This window comes from Lycorma delicatula, chromosome 3 (assembly GCF_047948215.1).
Source record: "Lycorma delicatula isolate Av1 chromosome 3, ASM4794821v1, whole genome shotgun sequence".
NCBI classification, from domain to species: domain Eukaryota; kingdom Metazoa; phylum Arthropoda; class Insecta; order Hemiptera; family Fulgoridae; genus Lycorma; species Lycorma delicatula.
In genome coordinates this window covers 144,053,565-144,074,298 of record NC_134457.1, presented here as the reverse complement: position 1 = coordinate 144,074,298, position 20,734 = coordinate 144,053,565, and the positions used below count along the sequence as shown (strand labels likewise).

General features: G+C 31.3%; 1 protein-coding gene across 1 annotated transcript in view; it reads right to left on the bottom strand.

Moving 5' to 3' along the window:
• The window catches only part of LOC142322068 (mitochondrial potassium channel ATP-binding subunit), a 75,648-nt gene that overhangs the window by 10,575 nt on the left and 44,339 nt on the right, over positions 1 to 20,734 (bottom strand). The window contains exons 8-11 of the mRNA XM_075360717.1: positions 12,136 to 12,339; positions 7,621 to 7,740; positions 2,578 to 2,681; positions 702 to 876 (exon numbers count right to left, since the gene is read on the bottom strand). Coding sequence (XP_075216832.1) covers positions 702 to 876; positions 2,578 to 2,681; positions 7,621 to 7,740; positions 12,136 to 12,339 — 603 coding nt within the window. The remainder of the gene's footprint in view (positions 1 to 701; positions 877 to 2,577; positions 2,682 to 7,620; positions 7,741 to 12,135; positions 12,340 to 20,734) is intronic.

The following is a 20,734-nucleotide window of genomic DNA, read 5'->3' as shown; positions in this document are numbered from 1 at the left end:
TGCGAGGAGGTCAGTGAAGGAGCGAATTTCTAGTGCAGCTTTCATGCAATTAAGGTGATGTCACAAGTAATTCCAGTACACGAAACAAGAAATGGTTCGATGAGTTACTGTTAGACTATAAATGAAAGAGATAATGCACTAAATTTCATTCATAAATTGTTAGGTAGTTTTATTTGTCAACAGAAAAGGTATTTGCAATAAAATAACTTTATACTTGTCCTATCTATTGTACTATGGTTGTTAATACAAGAATAGTTGTTAAGAGTGTTAAGATTAGCGATCGTGCTAATATCTTTTGTCAATGGGACTGAATTCTAGTTTTCAGTATTTAACTACCTGTGAATAAATCCTGACGATTACTTTAAATTCTGTTTGGTATGTAATCACTGTCTGTTATTATTATTGTTGTGGTTGTGATTATTATGATTATTTGTTTACTATTAACGTTTAATACTATTATTTCTATTTTTGTTTGCTATTGTAGTTATTCTGATTATTACTGTGAGTTAAATATTAAAATTTATTATTATTATTATTATTACTGTTATGTCTTATTTTATTTATATTCTAAAAAACTAATAAATTGTAATTGACAATCTCTCAATATACTGATCAAGCCGCAAACACAAGACAATATATTTATCTTCTTTGGTGAAGGTATTGTAACATTTCAAATGAAGAGACCTATTCAGTATCAGTACCTCCACATCAGTTGCTTCTGGCTTGCCATATCTGATATTTTCTTTGATTGTAGTAGCAAACAGCACTGGTTCTTGGTTAATTATCCCAATTGCTCGACCACGTAACCAACTAGGATCCAAATCTCTGATATCGGAACCTCCGACTGTTATTGAACCACCACAGACATCATAATACCTGATAAAGGTTTTGTAAATTACTAAATGTTACTGCTAATTCAATAAAAAAGAGAAAAAATAACTAAAACTTTAAAAATTATATAACATAATAAAACTATAATTAATAATAATCTTTAGTTAGTAGCCCTTCATTAAAAAGTCATCAGAGAATTTATCATACATGAGATAAAATCTTAACCAATGGCCACTCGTGTTTAATGAATATTTTGCCTAGTGGTCAGAACATAATGATCAATACCATTATTTTAATGGCTATCTTGTGATATAGGAACAATAACTTCAAATAAATGCAAAAGAAGACTAATGAAAGCTTTTTAAATATGCTTGCAATAAAAGAATATTAGATTCCATTCCTGTAGCGCTAAATATTCATTTTAAAATTATGATATCTAATACAATAGACTATGTTCATAAATTCTGAAAAATGTTAAATGTGAAACTGAGAAATTTGAAGTAACTTTTGCTCTGCATTAAGGTTGATGTAAACAAAGGAAAAGAATTTTACAATTTCCCTGTTTCAATATTATACAGTGGTTGATCTTTAACAAAATTTTTAAATGTGGTACATCATTGAAATTTAAACTTTGAATTGCTACATAATTTATTAAAAATGCTGTCATTTGTAAATATAGAAACAGGAAATGTCAGAATTTTTAATTTACTGAAAACTGGTCTGGATGAATCATACCAGGAACAGAGGTTTTTGTATTTTGAAAACTAGTTCCAACTTTTCAAATTTCAAATTAATGCATTATCAAGAGTCAGTTGATTATGCCTATACTTGATAAAGACATGAATGAATCACATTTTGAAAATTGTTAGCAATTAAATCAATTATCAATATCAAAAGTTAAGGTAAGAAAATCAGTAATATCAAGAAATAATTAGATCAGGTAAGTAACATGTATTAAAAAAAATTGGTAGTAAATTACAAAAAAAAAAAAAAATAATAAAATAATGTTCAGCTAATGATCAAACAAGTTGATGGAAAATAAAAGAGGTTTGTTATTATGATGGATGTAATTCAATAATTAATCTTAAAATGAAAACTTGTGTTAATACAAACCAATTTCTAATCAACACAAATATTATGAATGACATTATTATAACCAAATCTACTGTAACAAGCAATCCTACAATAGTTACAGAATGTCAGTGTAAGACTTACAATTTCAAAACAATCTTTATAGCAATTAAACATTATTACAAATGTAGTATGTCCATCTACTGTTACGCAATACATATATATATATATATATATAAAATGTTTGGTATCAGTTTTGTTATATGGTGGCCAATTATTATTTAGCAAAGATTTCTAATTGATACAGACATCTATGCAAACAAGTTCTTTGGTCATGAACAATACTTATTCTACATCAATTATAATATGATTTTTGTACAAAGGAGTACACAAAATGATAGTTACTCATTTAAGCAGTATTTAAAAAAACCACATGTAATGTAGTAAAATTAAACAATCAATCTGATTATTTCTTTGACAAATTTTTGCTAAATGTCAAATAAGAAAGAGTTGTGGTTGTTAACTTCAATGTAAACACTTAGCATTATTAAATTACTTTCCTGAACTTCTTAAATGAAAATTTTCATTGAAATTATAAATGAAAATTGACAAAAATAATTGCACTATCATAATCTACATACTACATTAACTACTATTTAAAAGAATATAAACAACCGTTCCAATAGGCCAGCTACTGTTGATTTCCCGTTTCCTGATGATCCAACAATTGCAACCGTTTTACCAGCCGGTAAAGCCAAATTGAAGTTCTTTAATATAACCTATAAAATAAATAAAAATAAAAGTAATGTAACATTAAAATCTGATGTACATATTATAAATAATGTATTACAATGAATTCTGTTTTTAAACATTATTTAAGAAATCATAAACAAAAGAGAAGATTAAGATATTAAGATTTACCAATTATAAAGTTCCTTTACTAAAAAGTAACTAGACATTTAACATGGCTAAAATTAAAGTTTAATCAGAGAAATGTAAAAATGATATAATCAAATGGGAAAAGAAAAATGCGCAAATCAACAATTATTACAATCACTTGGTATAATCATATTTAAGTTTTTTAGGCATGGCGTAGTTGGTACATAACATTATTTATATATAAATAATATCCATATTTGTTATTATTTATTTTTCTGGGTTCATTGTTTTTTATTTATTTGTTTTGCATAACATATAATTTTTTTCAGATTTTTCAGAAATGTAAGGCCTTAACAATATAGCAAAAGTAAAAATGTTTAATTCAGCAGAAATTTTACTATATTTGATATAAATTTTCTTAATGTCTGTAAAGAAAAGTGCAGTTTGGAAATACTTTTTAGAAATACTTATATAAAAAAATTTACATTATAAATACAATTTTTTCTTATGAGGGCTGAGAATATTAAAGGACCTTCAAGTACCTTCTAATCAGACCTTGAATAGCCTGGATTTTGAAATTATGACAATACCTCTATAGGAAAATATGGGGCTCCTAAGAGAAAGAATTTTATGAAAGAAGAAATTAAAGAAGTTGCTGCAGGAAAAGCCGTGGGAAGTAAATGCGGTAACCAATAAAATGAGGTAATCGGTAAACCTAGATAAAAAAAATAAATAAAAACTTATAAACAGAAAATGTAAATAGTGATGAATAAGACTTTTCCAAACAACTCTCCTTCCACTCCATTATGACAACTAGAATTTATAAAAGAATCTAAAAGTACAGATAAACCCATATATATTAACTGCTTGCTTTTACAATCACTTAATGTACATATTAATATAATTCAATTATCACTTAAATATATAGAGGTGATTCCAAATTGCATGACAATCCCTTGGAAGATGATTCTATAGGCAAAAATGAGAAAAAAAGTTCAAATAAACATAGGTCAAAAAATGATTTGTTAGCCCTGCTTTCGCTCCCCCTATGAAACTAAACCATACTAAGATTCTTTAATATGGTTCATTTGGGGTACAAATTGAGTAGTTAATTTGGTGTTTCTTTATGGTTTGTGATTTAAGAAATTGAATTAAAGTAGTTCCAGACCTCTATCTCACTTAGGTTTTAAGAAAAACAGGGTAAAACATGAAAAGTTTTGTCATAAATATACTTTTTTAGGTTTGGAATAAAATAACTTTGTTGATTTGATTTTTAGTTCTTTTAATTTAATTCTAAGAAAATTTATGTAAATAACATTTATTACAACTAAATACAGATTTGGGAAGTTCAATTTTAATTAAAAACAAAACACACAAACTGGACTGGAAAAGTGATCCGATTTTACACAGTAACAATTTTCATCAATGTTGAACAAATAATGTAAATGAAAACAAATAGAAAACTTATCAATAACTGAGAAAAATGAATTAAAAAAATAAACATCATGTACTTTTTGGTTTTTTCTAAAAATTATTACTTGATAAACTACAAAGCAGTTGCTGATGTGGCCGCCACTCTGTTCAATGCATAGTCAGCTTGATGAATCCGTGCTAGATGAGTACATCTAATAGCATCATAAATATTCCTAGTAGTAGCAACATCTTCTGTTATATGATGTCTCAATTCTTCTTGTGTGCCAATATGAGTGGAATAAACTAACGATTTCATCCAACCCCAAAGGAAAAAGTCTGCTGGCATGAGATCAGAAGATCGATTGAAGTAATCATTTACCTGTCCACTTCAACCAATCCATTGCTTATTAAATGTGTTATTCACATCATGACAGTTATGCACAGGTGTGCCATAACTGAAAAACCACATCTGCACTCTATCTCTATCTGCAACGGTAATATCTTCCAAGAGTTCCACCAAATTTGTTTCCCAAAAATGCAAGTACCACTCTCCATATGGTAATATAAAAAAAAGGGCCTATGAGATTATCGCCAAGACCACACCACACAGTAAATGGAAAAGTGCATTGGAAATGACTTGTAGCAGTATCATGGGGATTTTATTCTGTCCAAGTATGAGTGTTTCAATAATTTAAAATGCCATTTCTTGTAAAACAGGATTTATCATTAATTAGAATACTATTTAGGAAATCGGGATGATGTTCAAATTTCTAATTAATCATAGACAAAATTTCATTCATTTATCAAAATCAGGTGGTAATAATTCTTGTACATATGTTGTATGGAATGGGTATAATTGTTGCTTCTGTAATGGGCACACACCTGATTGATTGTGAAACATGAAACTGATGCTACAAACTTTTGTTCACAACTAGCATCAAATTATTGAGGTTTAAGCATTCTTGTTTCTTGAACTTGCCTCTCCAAAGCCTTAAATGCTTATGATTTGGTACACTTTGAACTGAATCTAATTTTCCTGATATTCATACACAACAGCCAATCCATTTTCATTTAGTTTACCATAAATTAACACGTCTTCAACACTACAAATGAAAACCAAATTGTGGCATCACCCATTGTTAATAACTGACCGAACAATAACAGCGCAAACACCACTCAAATGAATATTGAAACGCTAGACACTAAACTTAATTATTATTGCCACCCTAAGAAAAAATAAAAATTTTTAGTTTGTTTTAGAAGGATGTCTTCAAATCTACAGGTTGATTTTTTAGTCCTGTTACCCAATTGTTAATGTCTGGTAATTTTTTTCTAAGAAAGGGAAATTTTGTTTTGTAACATGAAGTTGGTAGCGCTACTCAACCAGTATAGATACGGCAGTGTGAGTTGATTCTCCTTGAGCTGTGTAAACTTTTGTGCTGTTTCTGGTCGTGTTACGAATAGAATGTCTTTTACCATAGAACAAGTTTTCATTCTTGAACAATATTTTGCTACGAAATCGTACATGAGTGTAAATGAATCATTTCAAATTAAATTTGTTGGTGTTCCTCCGCCAGAAAAAATGTCAATTTCTAGGCTAGCAAACAGATTTCGAGAGACAGGTAGTGTGACAGAAAATGTAGTGGTCGACCAACTCGCTTGACAGATGATGTTTTAGAGAACGTGAAAACAAGATTGCTCAATTCTCCACGGAAAAGTTTATGAAAAGTTTACACGCAAGTTGGTTTGTCATATTCGAGTGTTCGAGTGAAAGCTGCTAAAAAATTGAAATTGTATCTGTATTGCATACGATTAAGCCAAAAGCTTCAGCTTCCAGATTTTAACAAGCGATTGCAATATTACCGTTGGTGTAGGTCTCTCGTAAATGATAACGATATAGGAACAATAGGGAAATGTAGGTGGAATAAAAAAATGTATTTGTTACTTACAAAAGAGATTTAATAAAAAGCTACTACTTATATAATTGTTAAAGAATATGCTCAAAATGCCCATCCTTTGCAGTTATACACGCATGGACTCTTTTCAGCATATTAGCAGAAACCTTTTTTAAGAGTTGCATTGGAAATATTCGTGATTAAGTGTGTAATATTGACTTTAAGTTCATCAATAGTGTGAGGGATTGTTTTTGAAGGCCTCAGACTTAATGTAGCCTCACAAAAAGTAGTCAGGAGATATGAGGTCTGGGGACCTTGGAGGCCATAATCCCTTGCTTATTATTCGATCATCAAAGAACTCCTGCAGAAAATCCATGGTTTCTCGAGACATGTGGCATGTAGCACCGTCTTGCGGAAACCAGCAATACCGTTCTTGAGCTTCTAGAAGGGACACAAATTGACACACAATATTCCTGTATGCTTCACCATTTACTGTCTGTTCGAAGAATATGGGTCTGACTACACAATGACGAGATATCGCACACCACACACCAATTTTTTCAGGATTACAAGGCAAAGATTTGCCTTGTAAAGTGTTAGGATTTTCAACCGCCCAAATTCGACAGTTTTGACTGTTCACATAACCATCGATTCACATGACCATCGACCTGGATCCAAGCTTCATCACTAAAGAACATTGTGTTTAAAAATTTGATTCCGTTATCATTTACGTTGGTTTAGGCCTAAAAAACCAACGGCAATATTACAATCGCTTTTTTAAATCTGGAGGCTGAAGCTCTTGGACTAATCGTACGCGATATGGATACAATTTCAATATTTTAGTAGCTTTCTGAACACTCGAATATGACAAACCAACTTTCGTGGAAAATTTTCATAATCTTTTCCGTGGAGAATTGAGCAATCTTATTTTCACATCCTCTAAAACGTCATCTGTCAAGCGAATTGGTCGACCACTACGTTTTCTGTTGCAAACACTAGCTGTCTCTCAAAATCGGTTTGCTAGCCTAGAAATTGACGTTTTTTCTGGCAGAGGAACACCAACAAATTTAATTTGAAATGATTCATTTACACTCATGTACGATTTCGTAGCAAAATATTGTTCAAGAATGAAAACTTGTTCTATGGTAAAAGACATTCTATTCGTAAGACGACCGAAAACGGCACAAAAGTTTACACAGCTCAAGGAGAATCAACTCACACTGCCGTATCTATCCTGGTTGAGTAGCGCTACCAACTTCGTGTCACAAAACAAAATTTCCATTTCTTAGAAAAAAATTACCAGACATTAACAATTGGCATGTTAATGCCAATTGTTGTTAATTGGCTTGTTCCACTTTGTAGCGAATAAATTTAAAATTGTTTGTGTAATATTTAAATTAAACAAACACCACTAATGTTTGAATTGAGATGATAACAGCAGCAAATAATTTTTATTAAGTGTTCATCAACTTGTTATGGTGATAAAAAATAAACATCTTAATGCATCAGTATATGATTTTAGTATTAATACCTGGTCAGGTCTTGTAGGATAAGCAAAAGTAACATCTCTAAATTCCACTCCAGGTGAAAATGAATGGTAAGGTATAATCTTACCACCAGACAAAGGAATACTTGGTTGAACATTTATAAGCTAAAAAAGAGAGCAAAATTAAGGAAGTAAATTAATTACAGTGAACTTATATTCATAAGTATAAGGTATATTACAAACACATTTAAATTATAAATACTAGAAATAGAACTACCATGATCTAATCTTATCACTTCAACATCTATTTCAACCATGTTTTCACTTCTAGTATCGACTGTTCCAGTTTTAGCCACTAATAAGTGGCAAGAGTAAGCAGAAAAACAGTGCACAACATTATGTAATTTTTGAGGTTAACAGAAAATAAATTAAATGTGGCTTCAGTGTTGGCATTTACCCTTACTTCTCAATATTTAATTTTTGGGATAATTCAAGAGGCATCCGTCAAACCATCAGTTTTTAAAAGACTTTTTACCATTTTACTTATTTATACCTTTTGACTGGAATATTTTGCCATTTGCAAATTTTTTTTACGAGTTAAAAGTAGAAAATTTAATAGTAAATTTTTGTTTATCTTACACAGGGTCCAGCAGAAATAACTCCCTGATTTCCCACTACTGCTGGTGGAGTGTTAATAGTACAGGACATGATGTCGGCACGCCTTTTTGTAGTGCCATTACAGTCTTGCCATACCAGTTGTAACCATGGCATGGAGTGGTGATCATTGCACTTTTGTTATTGAAACATATTTTTAAAATTGTGATTCTGTTATCAACATACAGCAATTATTTTGCTCACACTTTTGGCTAAGTTGACATGCCGAAGTACCTCATAAAAAGAGAATTGAGTTATGGGTATCCAATTTTAGAGCTTCCATCTAGCTTTGAAGAACAAACTACCAGGCAGGGCGTTCAAAATGTTCGAACACCCGAAAGTACTGAAGCAGTTGGAGAAGCAGTTAACAAATATCCACGTCGCTCAGCTTTCAAACACGCTGCTCAGTTATAAATTTCTGATCAGATTGTAAGGAAAATTTTACACATCAACTTAACAGTTTCATACTTACAAAATGATGGTCATACAGCAGCTAAATGAATATGGCTGGATTAGCCATATTGTTTCTTGCTGGCTATTCTGGAAAATGTTTCAGTGAACTTGATTGTGCTGTCAAGTGATGAAGGTCATTTTCATTTATTGAGTTGTACTAACAAACAAAACTTTCGATGGGCAGAAAATAATCCCTTACAACTTCATGAGCACTCTCTGCATTCTAAGCATGTTACAGTTTGGTGCGAGGTTACTGAATTTGGCGGTGCAGAAATAATAGGGCAATACATTTTTTGAAGAAAAATGGCGATCAATTACAGTAACTTCCAAATGTTATGTAAAAATGTTACATGACTTCTTGCCCAAAACTTAATAAACTTGGAAATCAAGGCGAAAATTTATGGTTTCAACAAGCTAGAGTCACTGCTCACACAATAAGACAATCAATGAATTTCCTCAGAGATATGTTTCCCAGACGTCTTACCTCACAAGGACACATCCCATGGCCTGTATGGTCACCTGATCATTTAAAAGCTGCTATCCATCAGCAATACCATTGGACATGACAATATGGAATTTCCAGGAGAGGTTAAAGACTTGTATAGATAGTGAAGGTCAGCGTACTGACATAATTTTACAAATTAATAGAAGGTATGTGAAAATAAATGGCAAACATTGTTCTTTCAGAATATATTTAATTTTTTTATAATTTTGTAGTAATGTCTATTTTATTTATATTTCAAATCAGGGAGTTATTTCTGCTGAACCTTGTATTAATTTTTTTCTTTGATATGAAAATTACAAGTACATATTCTTAAGGTTTCCAAATAGTAATATACGAGGTGTGTTCAAAAATTAATGAGAATTTTTATTTTTTGGAAACAATTTTATTTATTTGTCTACATTAATGTTATAAAAAATAGTTCAAAATAGTTCCTATTAAATAGTTCAAAATAGTTCCCATTAGATATTATACACTTATGCCAGCACTTTTTCCAATCCCTGAAACACTTCTGGAACTTAATCTTTGGAATAGTGTTTAGCTCTTTTAGCTATTCGCTTTTAATCTCATCTATGCTTGTAAAATGATGGCTCTCTAAGGTTCTCTTTATTTTTGGGAATAGAAAAAAGTCACATGGGGCCATGTCTAGTGAATGTGGTGGCTGGAGTTTCATTACAGTATTGTTTTTGGCTAAAAATTGATGAACAAGCAATTAAGTGTGAGCAGGCGTATATCGTGGTGCAAAAATCATGAATTGTTTCATCACAAATCCGAGCTTTTTTTTCAGACAAACTGCATTGAACTTGTAGGTAATACTCCTTATTGATCGTTTGACCTTGTGGCAAGAACTCATGATGCACTATGGCGTTAAAATCGAAGAACACAGTGAGCATAACCTTCACATTCAACCATAATTGTTGAGCTTTTTTCGGTCTTGGTGATTCAGAATGCCTCCACTGGGGCGACTGAGCCTTAGTTTTGACATCATATCTGTAAACCCATGTTTCATCACCTGTTATGACGTGTTTCAGTAGTTCTGCATCATTGTTGACTTCATTTAGCGACTCCTGAGCAACTTCCATTCGCCACTGTTTTTGTTGAAATTCAACAATTTTGAAACAAATTTTTCTGTCACAAGATCATACCTAAAACATCCAAAACATTTCATGGCATGAGCCAATTGATATCCCAACATCATCAGTGATTTCTCTGATTGTGATTTGGCAATAATTCATAATAATTTCTTTCACTTTTTCCACGTTTTCATCAGTTGTTGATGTGCTGGGGCGTTCGGGGAGCTCATTGTCTTCAACATCTTCACGACCTTCTTGGAAACGCTTCTTGGGTTTACAGGCGCTTATACCGCCTGTAAACCCTGTAAACTTTACTCATAGCAGACTCATCAAAAGCAATATTTAACATTTTTAAAACATTTGCAACACTTTATTCCATTCTTACAGCAAAATTTAATACAAATTCTCTGATCCATTATTTATACAAATAAACAATTGCTGATCATACCAAAACATGTGTTATCCTTTTGACAGCTGGCAACAGACTAAACATCCAATTTGGCTAAAAATGAAGATACTTTTCAGGCATGTTTCCCAAATAACAATGAAAAAATCCCAATAATCAGACTAATACAACCCCAGAAATTTCAAATTTCTCATTGCTTTTTGAACACACCTCGTACATATAAATTTATCTATGATGATAAATTTCTACAAATATCTACATACAATTTTTAATCCTTAATCTTTCAGTTCTGCTGGCAACTATGTATTTGGACTGCAGTTACAAGAACTATGTACTTCTAGCCACTTAATGTTACCATTTAGCAGCTTTGTGCTCGTTATATTATTTCCTTGTATTTATTCAAATGTACATTGTACAGATATTTGATTTGAAGATAATCAATTATATTTAACATTAGTCTGTTTTTATAACATAGCAGAACTGGCTTTCTTTTAAACATCATTACATTTAAAGAGTAATTATTTAAAGGTATGTAAGGTAAGTAAGTATTTAAAGGTATGTAATTAAAGATTTTTTTATACAATAAATTCTAAAAATTACAATAATAAACAGCAATTTTAAGGTAACTGTTTTTAAGTTATAGTCAATTTCCTCCACAAAACTCCAGAATCTACCTCATTAAAAAGAGTCCAGAACAAAAATAAACACCAGTTCTAAGGTGATCTAAAATACTTCATTATGTTAGTTAAGTTATACGAAAAACCATTAAAAAAAAAAAAAAAAAAATTAATTTCTCAATATTCTAATTTTTGTACCATGAAAAATCAGTCAGGTTATCTGTGTGGTACTGTTATCAATATATTTTGTGTTCAGAAAGGCAAACAAGATTTACTTTTACAAATTTACATTAAAAAAATATATACATATATATATATATATATATATATAAATGTAAAGGTCTGCAATTAAAATTAAAAAAAAAAAAAATTAAAAAAGAAATTTAAAGAAGGTGTATAAGTATTAGGAGTTACGGTAACTAATAGTAAGTAAAACAAAGTACTCAAATTGCTATCCAATAAATTGCATTTAATTGCACAAGAAATTTAGCTGGACATTTAACTAAACAAGAAATTTCACAAAAAAATTAATTTTTACTACAGCTAGGATTCACCTACTTACAGAAATATGACAAATTATTTCAAAGAGTCCGCATTCAAATGATAAAATACTCAGATTGATATAGAATAATGGCGATTAAAAGACTCCAATTTAATTAAAAATTTTAACATTTTGTTATTTACAAAATATACATCATAATAATAATATTAAATAAACTGATACTATTTTCTACACCACATAAATTGTTTCAAATTCAAAGAATTAATTTTTACCTTTCTCTATAAAAAAATAAACATTGATAAAGAAGAGTAAAAGCAGAGCAATAAAAAAATATAAATATGACAAAAACTGACCTGGAAAACTCTTGCACCTGACTGTATTCCTTTAATAAAATTACCAGAAAATAATGACAGTTGTGCCATTGATCTCTGAATAGTTTGTGTAGCACCTAAAAATGACATTAACTGCCCAGCAGTCATCTGATTTGAAACTATTAAATATCCACCACAATAAAGAGTGCCCAAAACTATACCGTTTAAAAATAGATTTGCACCAGCCTGTAAAATATTTCATTCATTAAGAATTAAATTGTGTAATATTTTCAAGTAATGTTATTAAAAAAAAATTATACCAAAACTAATCTATGATAATTGCACAATATCAAATAAATGTTGTGAAGAAAGAGAGGTAATGCATGTAAATCTTAGAGTAACACCACACCTTACAATAACATTCTTCTCCCATGTTATTTAATAAAACAATAAATTTCCTTTATGATAATGGACTATGATGGTAACATCCATGATGATTTTAGTGTCTGACAGTGAAACCTCTGTGAATTGCTGTCATACAGATTCATAAGCATTTTTTATTAGTTTTGGGATTGGGTACAGTAATAAGTTAATAAGTAAACCAGTGTTCTGATAATAATAAAATGCCTGAAATTCCATTCATACCATATTTCACTTAATTAAGAGTAAGTAGTATTTGTTGATGGGCACTGGAAAAAGTACAGGTAGATCAAAGTTTTTTTTTTAATATTCTATTTTCCGATGAATCAGGTTTTACTTATCATGGAGCAGTAAATATACAATATGCATTATTGGGCAGTGCAAAATCCAGTGGCTAAAGGAAGTAGAACATCAACATCAATATTTGGTGCAGAATATTAATGCTGTTAATATTAATCCAGTTCAATTAATGCTGTACATTAATTGAACTGCATTTTTTCAACTGAAATTTGAATGGAAAGAAATACGCAGATTTTCTAGAAAGTCAGTTGATTTTACTGCTTGATGAACTACCTTGGAGAAGAGAAGAACGATGTTGTTTCATCATGATGGCTCTCCTGCACATTATTCAATGATCACCAGAGTAATTTTGGACTGTGAAGACAATGATTGTTGGACTGGTCAAACTGGTCCAGTTCATTGGCCTGCTCATTCCCCTGATACTACTCCAGTAGACTTTTTTTATGGGGTTACCTTAAAGAATGAATACCCTTCAGGTGTTTCTTCAAGTTTGGAAACAGATAATAGTCCAAAGGGGCTAGGTCTGGTGAGTAGTGATGGTTGACCAGTTGGAAGTCCAGGGTCATTAATTTGGCAGCCACAACATTGAACAAGTTCACAAGATCAATGAGTTGAGACATCCAAAGCTGTTTTGCACCATTTTGAAGCTGCAGAGGCCTTTTCGGCTAGGTTAGTGACTGAGGATGAAACTTCGCTTTACATTTATGATCCTGAAACCAAGGAATGTTGTGGCTGCCAAATTAACGACCCTGGGCTTCCAACTGGTCAACCATCGCTACTCACCAGACCTAGCCCCTTTGGACTATTATCTGTTTCTGAACTTGAAGAAACACCTGAAGGGTATTCGTTTTGAGGACATTAAAGATGTCAAAGAGGCTACTGAAAGCTGGTTTTGCACCTAATCACAGGACTTTCATTTGCACAGACTAGAAAAGCAATAACAATGATGTACCAAGTATATCAGTCTCATGGGAGAATATAGTGAATAAATGGATAATATCAAAACTCTGGCTCCATTCTTTCTAGGCAAAGCCAGGAACTTTTCAGCACCCCCTCGTATATATTAAGTGAAATTTATAAGTATTAACATAATTATGTAATACTTCAAAACAGTTTGACAGGCTGAAGCATAAAAAATTTATTCATTATTAAATTTAAATCTAGTTATTTCTATAACTATACATATAACTATTTAATGGACAGTGTATACAAAAGTTTCATTAACTTAAGCCGAAAACTTATCACTAAAATCTATTATTAAAAAAAATTCATTCCATAAAATTGCAGCATTTAGTCTTACACAATATTTGCCAATACAGTAAAAATGTATAAATGTTTATATATTATCTAAACTGAGAAGAGAAACAATTAAGAACCAAACCACTCAAATTAACTCCCCAACAAAAAAAAAAATATTGTGCTATCAGCAATCAAAATTTATTTGATTGCCTTTTAGAGACCAAATTAACTTACATAACTGAGTTTTTGTGTTCAGGAGAATATACAATCAGCTTATTACTTTACTGGATGTCATCACAAAATCTGTTGTTTCAAATCACGTACAGATGAAAAACATTCAATTTCCTCAAGAAGTTGAATCGAGGTTCTCTAATTTTTATTCCTGAATTGTCATTTACTGCCTTCTAATTTATTTTACCTCAATCAGACTATCTTATTTTAGTAAAATGAATTGAGATATGGATCAGCAACAAATTTCTGAACTTCTCATTGACAAAAAGAAAAAAATTATAGCTCCACAAGAATGAGATAACAATGTAAAATGATTAAGGTTTATGCATACCTAAGATATACTTAAGATATTTACAATTTTTTATAATTATAACATTCAACTCACTAGAAAGACAATGACAAAGTACAAATTTAATTTGTACTTTGTCATTGTCTTGAAATTAATAAAATGAACCTACACACCGGGTAGGATTTAGCCTTTGAACTGCTCTGTGCAAAAGTAAAAAATTGTACCCCAATGGAACTATAATGTAAGCATTCTAAAAAAATGGTATATGGCGTTTTTTACATTTTTTTAGTGAACATCCAAAAAAACAACAGTGTAACTCAGTAATTGATACAAATACTTATAATAACTCTTTACTTAAAATACTTCATTTAAAAATCCAGTTAACAAGAGTATAATTCAGACAAATTTTTCATTCTCTAATTCAGAAACATCTAAACTGTTATTGAGTTCATACTCAATTCCTAATATAGCAAAGTCTAACAATCTAGTTTGATATGATGTTCTCAAATAGTTCTTGATTATTTTCTGTTTGGAAAAACTACGTTCCACAAATGCAACACTTATTGGAAGAGTTGTTAAAATTCTTAGAGTAATACTACAGTTTGGAGCAAATTTCATTTTTGTAATCAATTTCAAAACTTCCAAAGGTGGTAAATCTTTTTCCAATAGAGAACACACCACTGATATTTCATCACAAAGTTCCAGACTGTTTATATCTGATGATTCTCCGTATGTTAAAATGGTTTCCAAATCCTTGCAATTGGCAAAAATTACAGAACATCTTTTAGTTAGTATATATGACATAAAAAACAGAAGTAACTGTTGTGATATTGCAGCTGAGAAAATCCTTGTTCTAAAGGATTGATTGCAGAGTCAACCAAGTGGTAAAAGAAATCAATTTTGCATTTTTCCTGTGCATCGATTATGGGGTCATCCTGATTCTCACATTCAAATTGTCTTTTTCACCAACAAACTCGATGTCTAGGTACTGATTCAAAATTTTTATCTGCATCTATTTTGGATGCCATTTTGCCAGCATCGACAAGGATGGCATTAAAGTGATTGTCCGATGTCAAATTCCTAAACAAAGGATTGGAACTTTCCAAAAGTTTTGTTGTCAATGCATAATCGTAATTTTTCCTCAGCATGAACTTACTAATGGAACTGACATGGTTAATACCTCATACCATATCAATACACAGAACAAGGAAATTTGAACTGTATTTGCATAAATAACCCTGATGCTTCCTCTCTTATTGAACTATCTACATAATATATCTTTGTTCTTGTAAATGCTAAGCAATTCATCATATATTTGACCGATTTGATACCTCAGTGGCTTTATAGGATCAATTCAACTTTACCACAGGTGTTGCTAAGAGGTTTTAAGGTTAGTTCTTCAACGTACTTAAAAAAAAAATGGCCCATCTGAAAGTCGATGAAGAAAAAAATAAGTACAACTTTTAGGACAATATTAAAGAAGTTGGCTCCTTCTAATGATGATTTCGACATATCATTTATCAAATGTTAAGTGGCTATCATATGGTATAATAAAAGCACAATGGTTGATGGTTCTAATCTTTGCTTGCACCCCTGCATGTTCTCTTTTCATATATGCCCCATTATCATATCCTTGGCCCCTCATGTTTGTCAAAGGCAATCCCAGGTTTTCTAGCTCTAGAAGGAAGACATCAAAAAGTTGTTGGCTTGTTAATCTTTCAATCAGAAGAAAGCCCAAAAATGTTCATGAATGTTGATGACTTCTTGTTCAATCGACACGTACTTTGTAACGAAGGCCATTTTTTCTGTTTTAATTGAGTCAGGTGTGCAATCTAATATAAATGAGTAATATTTTTATTTTTTCATTTCATCTAATAAGTGACTTTTGACACTGTGTGCAATTAGGTGAATGACCTCATTTTGAATGGTTTTACTAAAGTATGTGGTTATTTTATGTTGTTTGTTCAAAGCCTTCCTTATATGCTCCTCCATGACAGGATCAAATTCAGCTAATAGTTGGACTAAGTATGAAAATATTTAATGTTCATAAAATTTTCGTTGCTACCTCTAAATGCCAAGCAGCTTTCTTCTAAAAGTTTGATAATCGAAACTACATATTGAAAAACGGTGTTCCAGTGCTGGGTTTCTGAATTCCAAAGTCTTTGAGAAGTAGTACCTATTGTTTACAAAGTTTTTAAATGAATATTCAATTCAAGCCAGGGCTTTTGAGCTTCAACATTTTTTTTGTAGTTTCATGATTTTTGATGATTTGTACTATATGCTGCCAATCTCTGTAGCCATCTTTTGCTAAAGGAGAAGATGTAGCCGTTGCAACAAATTTGCAGTAGAAGCAGAAAACTGAGTTTTTGGTCTTTGAAAAACTTTTTCAAAGCCACAGCTTGTTTTTTTAATGATGCTTCCAGCTTTGGTCTTCGTTTCTTGAACTGGTTACCAGATAATTTCTTTTTACCATCTGACATTCTATAAGTAAAGAAACAATGGAAATAAACAATCACTGAGGTACAATTTTAAAGAGAATATCTATTTTTAATTAACAATCTTTCATATTTACTTTTCTATCCTCTCATGTATATAATGTAAACATTTTAGCTTTGAATAAAAACACTAAAGTAATTCGTTAGCAGACAATCTATTTGAAATAAAACTTCAATATCTAAAAAGACCAATCCAATTCATCAATCCATTTTCGAGCTAACAAATGCAAAATACCAAAATTAAAGTAAAAAAAATAACAAAATTTACTAATAAAAAAAAAATTAAATATTGGAAAATATTAACAGCATAATTAAGAAAATAAATTATTGCAAATCTTTATGAATCTTTCATAGAATTCCAATGCATATGAATCGGGTTATAATTTCCTTGGCCATTATTACAAATGTTCATCACAGAGAAGATACTTTCAAACAGAATCTCCTGGGACAGAATATATGTCAAAAAGTAAACAAAACCAAAATACCAAAATCAATGTAAAAAAAATAAACAAATGAATAAGTAAATGTTAAATAAATAAATGCAAAATGAACTTAAAAGGGAATCTCCTGACCATCTCATTCCATAAATTTCTCGATGCAGATGTTTATCACAGAGAAAATACTTATATATGAGGGTAAGTCAATTATTATCTGCAATTTAGTTATATTTTTTTTATGTTGGTAGTACTGTTATGTTGCGTAGATGACGCATGCGTGGTTTAATTTGTTATGTCTGTGCAGGTTTGATGCTGCTAAGTTAGTTCCATTATTGCCGCCCTGCCATTAACCATGGCTGCTCCGCTTTCTGTTTGCACCAAAGAAGAGAAACGTTCAGTGATCCGTTTTTTGTGGTTGGAATATGTATCAGGAGCCGAAATTCATCGAAGACTTTCAGTACAGTACAGGAACAGTGTGTTGCTGCAACAGAGTGTCTACGAATGGATTGAAAAATTAAAAAATGGTCGTACAAGTGTTATACATGACAAAGGAGCCGGACGACCTTTAACCGCCACAAATGAGGAAAACATTGAGCGTGCATGAGACATGGTTTTCTTAGACAAACAAGTAACTATTGATGAAGTGGCACATCATCTGCAAATTAGTCACGGTTCTGCCTACAAAATCATCCACAACAGATTTGGGTTTCATAAAGTCTGTTCAAGATGGGTCCCACAACAACTCACACAGTTGCATAAACAAATGTGCTTGGATGAACATCTGTCAAAAATATTTGGATCGCTATAGTAACGAATGGGACATCTTCTTAGACAGAATCATCACTGGTGATGAAACATGGATCCATCATTACGAGTCGGAGAGTAAACGACAGAGTATGGAATGGAAACATCCAAATTTGCCCTGTAAAAAAAAGTTCAAGACCCAACCATCCGCAGGAAAACTGATGCTTACGGTTTTTTGGGACTCACAAGGCCCAGAACTGGAACATTATGAGGAAAGGGGCACGACGATAAACAGTGCGTGTTACAGCGAGATGCTTACTGCCAAGTTGAAGCCTGCAATTTGAAGCAAACACCGAGGACTGCTGTCGAAAGGTGTTGTGTTGTTGCACGACAATGCCCGTCCACATACTGCTGCCCACACTGATGAAATGCTCCAGAAACTCAACTTTGAAGTACTGGCTCATCCTCCGTATAGTCCTGATCTTGGCCCTTTTGAGTACCACTTGTTTGGTCCACTCAAAGAGGCATTAAGGGGCCATTGATTTACCTCGGATGAAACAGTGAAAGAAGCGGTGCATTCCTGGCTTGTAGCTCAACTGAAAACTTTCTTTTATGAGGGCATCATGAAGCTTGTGGAACGATGGACCAAGTGTGTTGAAATGCAAGGGGATTATGTTGAAAAATGATGTACATGTATTGAAGGTTGTTTCCTATTTATATTGCAATAAAATTTATAACTATATTGTGGATAATAATTGACTTATTCTCATACTAATACTAATAAATACTAATATTAATACTTTATATTAAATAAAAATATTAATATTTTATACTAAGTGTCGAAATAATGCTTGTTTGATGGTGAAATATTTTATAATCATATCTTGCACACAAGATAATTCCTCATTATCCAAATTTGTTTTATATTAATGCATTGTATTACTATATCTGTAAACTGCTTGTTTAAAGGCCTCTTTCTATTTTTAATACATAGTTATATTTAGATATCTATGGAAAAAAATTAATAAATTATAATAATGCATGTTTGACAGTAAAATATTTTCTAATCATATCTCGCTATAATCATCATCCAGATTGTTCTAAATCGGCAATTCCAACGACCAAAACAATTATGAACAAAAACGGATAAAATTCTTACCTCTGGGCAAACTTCCTTCAAGAGAGCTGTATAAAGATAAACTTAACAAATATTACAATTATTTAATTTATTTAGATTACATTTTTTATAGTCCACTTTTTATAAACATGAAAAAGTAAAAGTAAGAGTGTCCTCTAATTCTGTACTTTGCAGATGCTAAAAAATTATTATATTATAGATAATTATTTAATATATATTATTTTTCTACATATTATATATTTTGTTTGTTGCTTACGTCAAGGCCAAGCAAAATAAAGTGGTTTGCTCACTGTTGCCAAAGGTTTAAACAAATTAAGAAGTCACTGCAATTCGAATTGAAATCACTCACTAAAAAATTTTGAAAATACATCATACCTCCAGCTAATAACTTTTTCTCTTCCCCCAAATGCTCCAAATAGAATTCAATAATTCTTTCCCCACCTTGTATGCAACGCACACATTCCTTCTTTCTCACTCCCTCTCTAACCATGTGACAAGCATCAACCAATTATGACAAACGGAGAATGGGAGAAAGATGTTTTCCTAGGAGCATTTGAAACATGTTTAATATTGGTAATTTTTAAAACTTGGGCTTTGAAAAAAATTTTTTTTAAACTAACTTCTTGTTAGATTTGAATAATCTTGCTTTCATTTGAAAGCCAGCTCTTAGGAGTATTTTCTGGGAAAAAAATCGTTTTTGTATGACAGATAGTAAAGTTTTTACCAGGATTTACAAAAAGACTTTACGGGAAAGAAGTGTTTCATTAGAAAAAGTGACCTTATTTCAATTAATTACAGACACGCATCTAATTATCATACAGATTTGAAATTGGTCTCGTTATGGAAGGTATTAAATAATGCTTCAGGCAGTATAAAAAATTTTCTGCACCTGTTCAACTTCTGGACTTTCAACAATTTTAGTATGGATGAAAATCAAAAACATTGCTTTGAGGTGTTTCGGTTCCTGTCCTGGGCCACCTTCGTGCCAATTTTTGTATCAGTGCTGTACCTACTGATACAAAAATGCAGCAGTGGTTTTCACTGTACTGCACACAGCAGACACTTACCATATACACAGACATTGCTTGTTTTTTATATATATATATATATATATATATATATAAATTACTGGGTAGTGCTTGAAAGTTTGTGAAGATTATTTTATTAAAGTTTTTTCAGAAAATTTTCTAATTAATTCAGAAACTCTGTTGCAAATTTTTTTCTCATTTTGTTTTGGCAATTTTGTGCCTCTTGATTTTTTTATTCCACACTGGGGCATGGAATAACAGAGTGTTCATCCGGCCCTGCCTATAAGAAGAACTGAAGTTAAGAATCTAAATAAAATAGA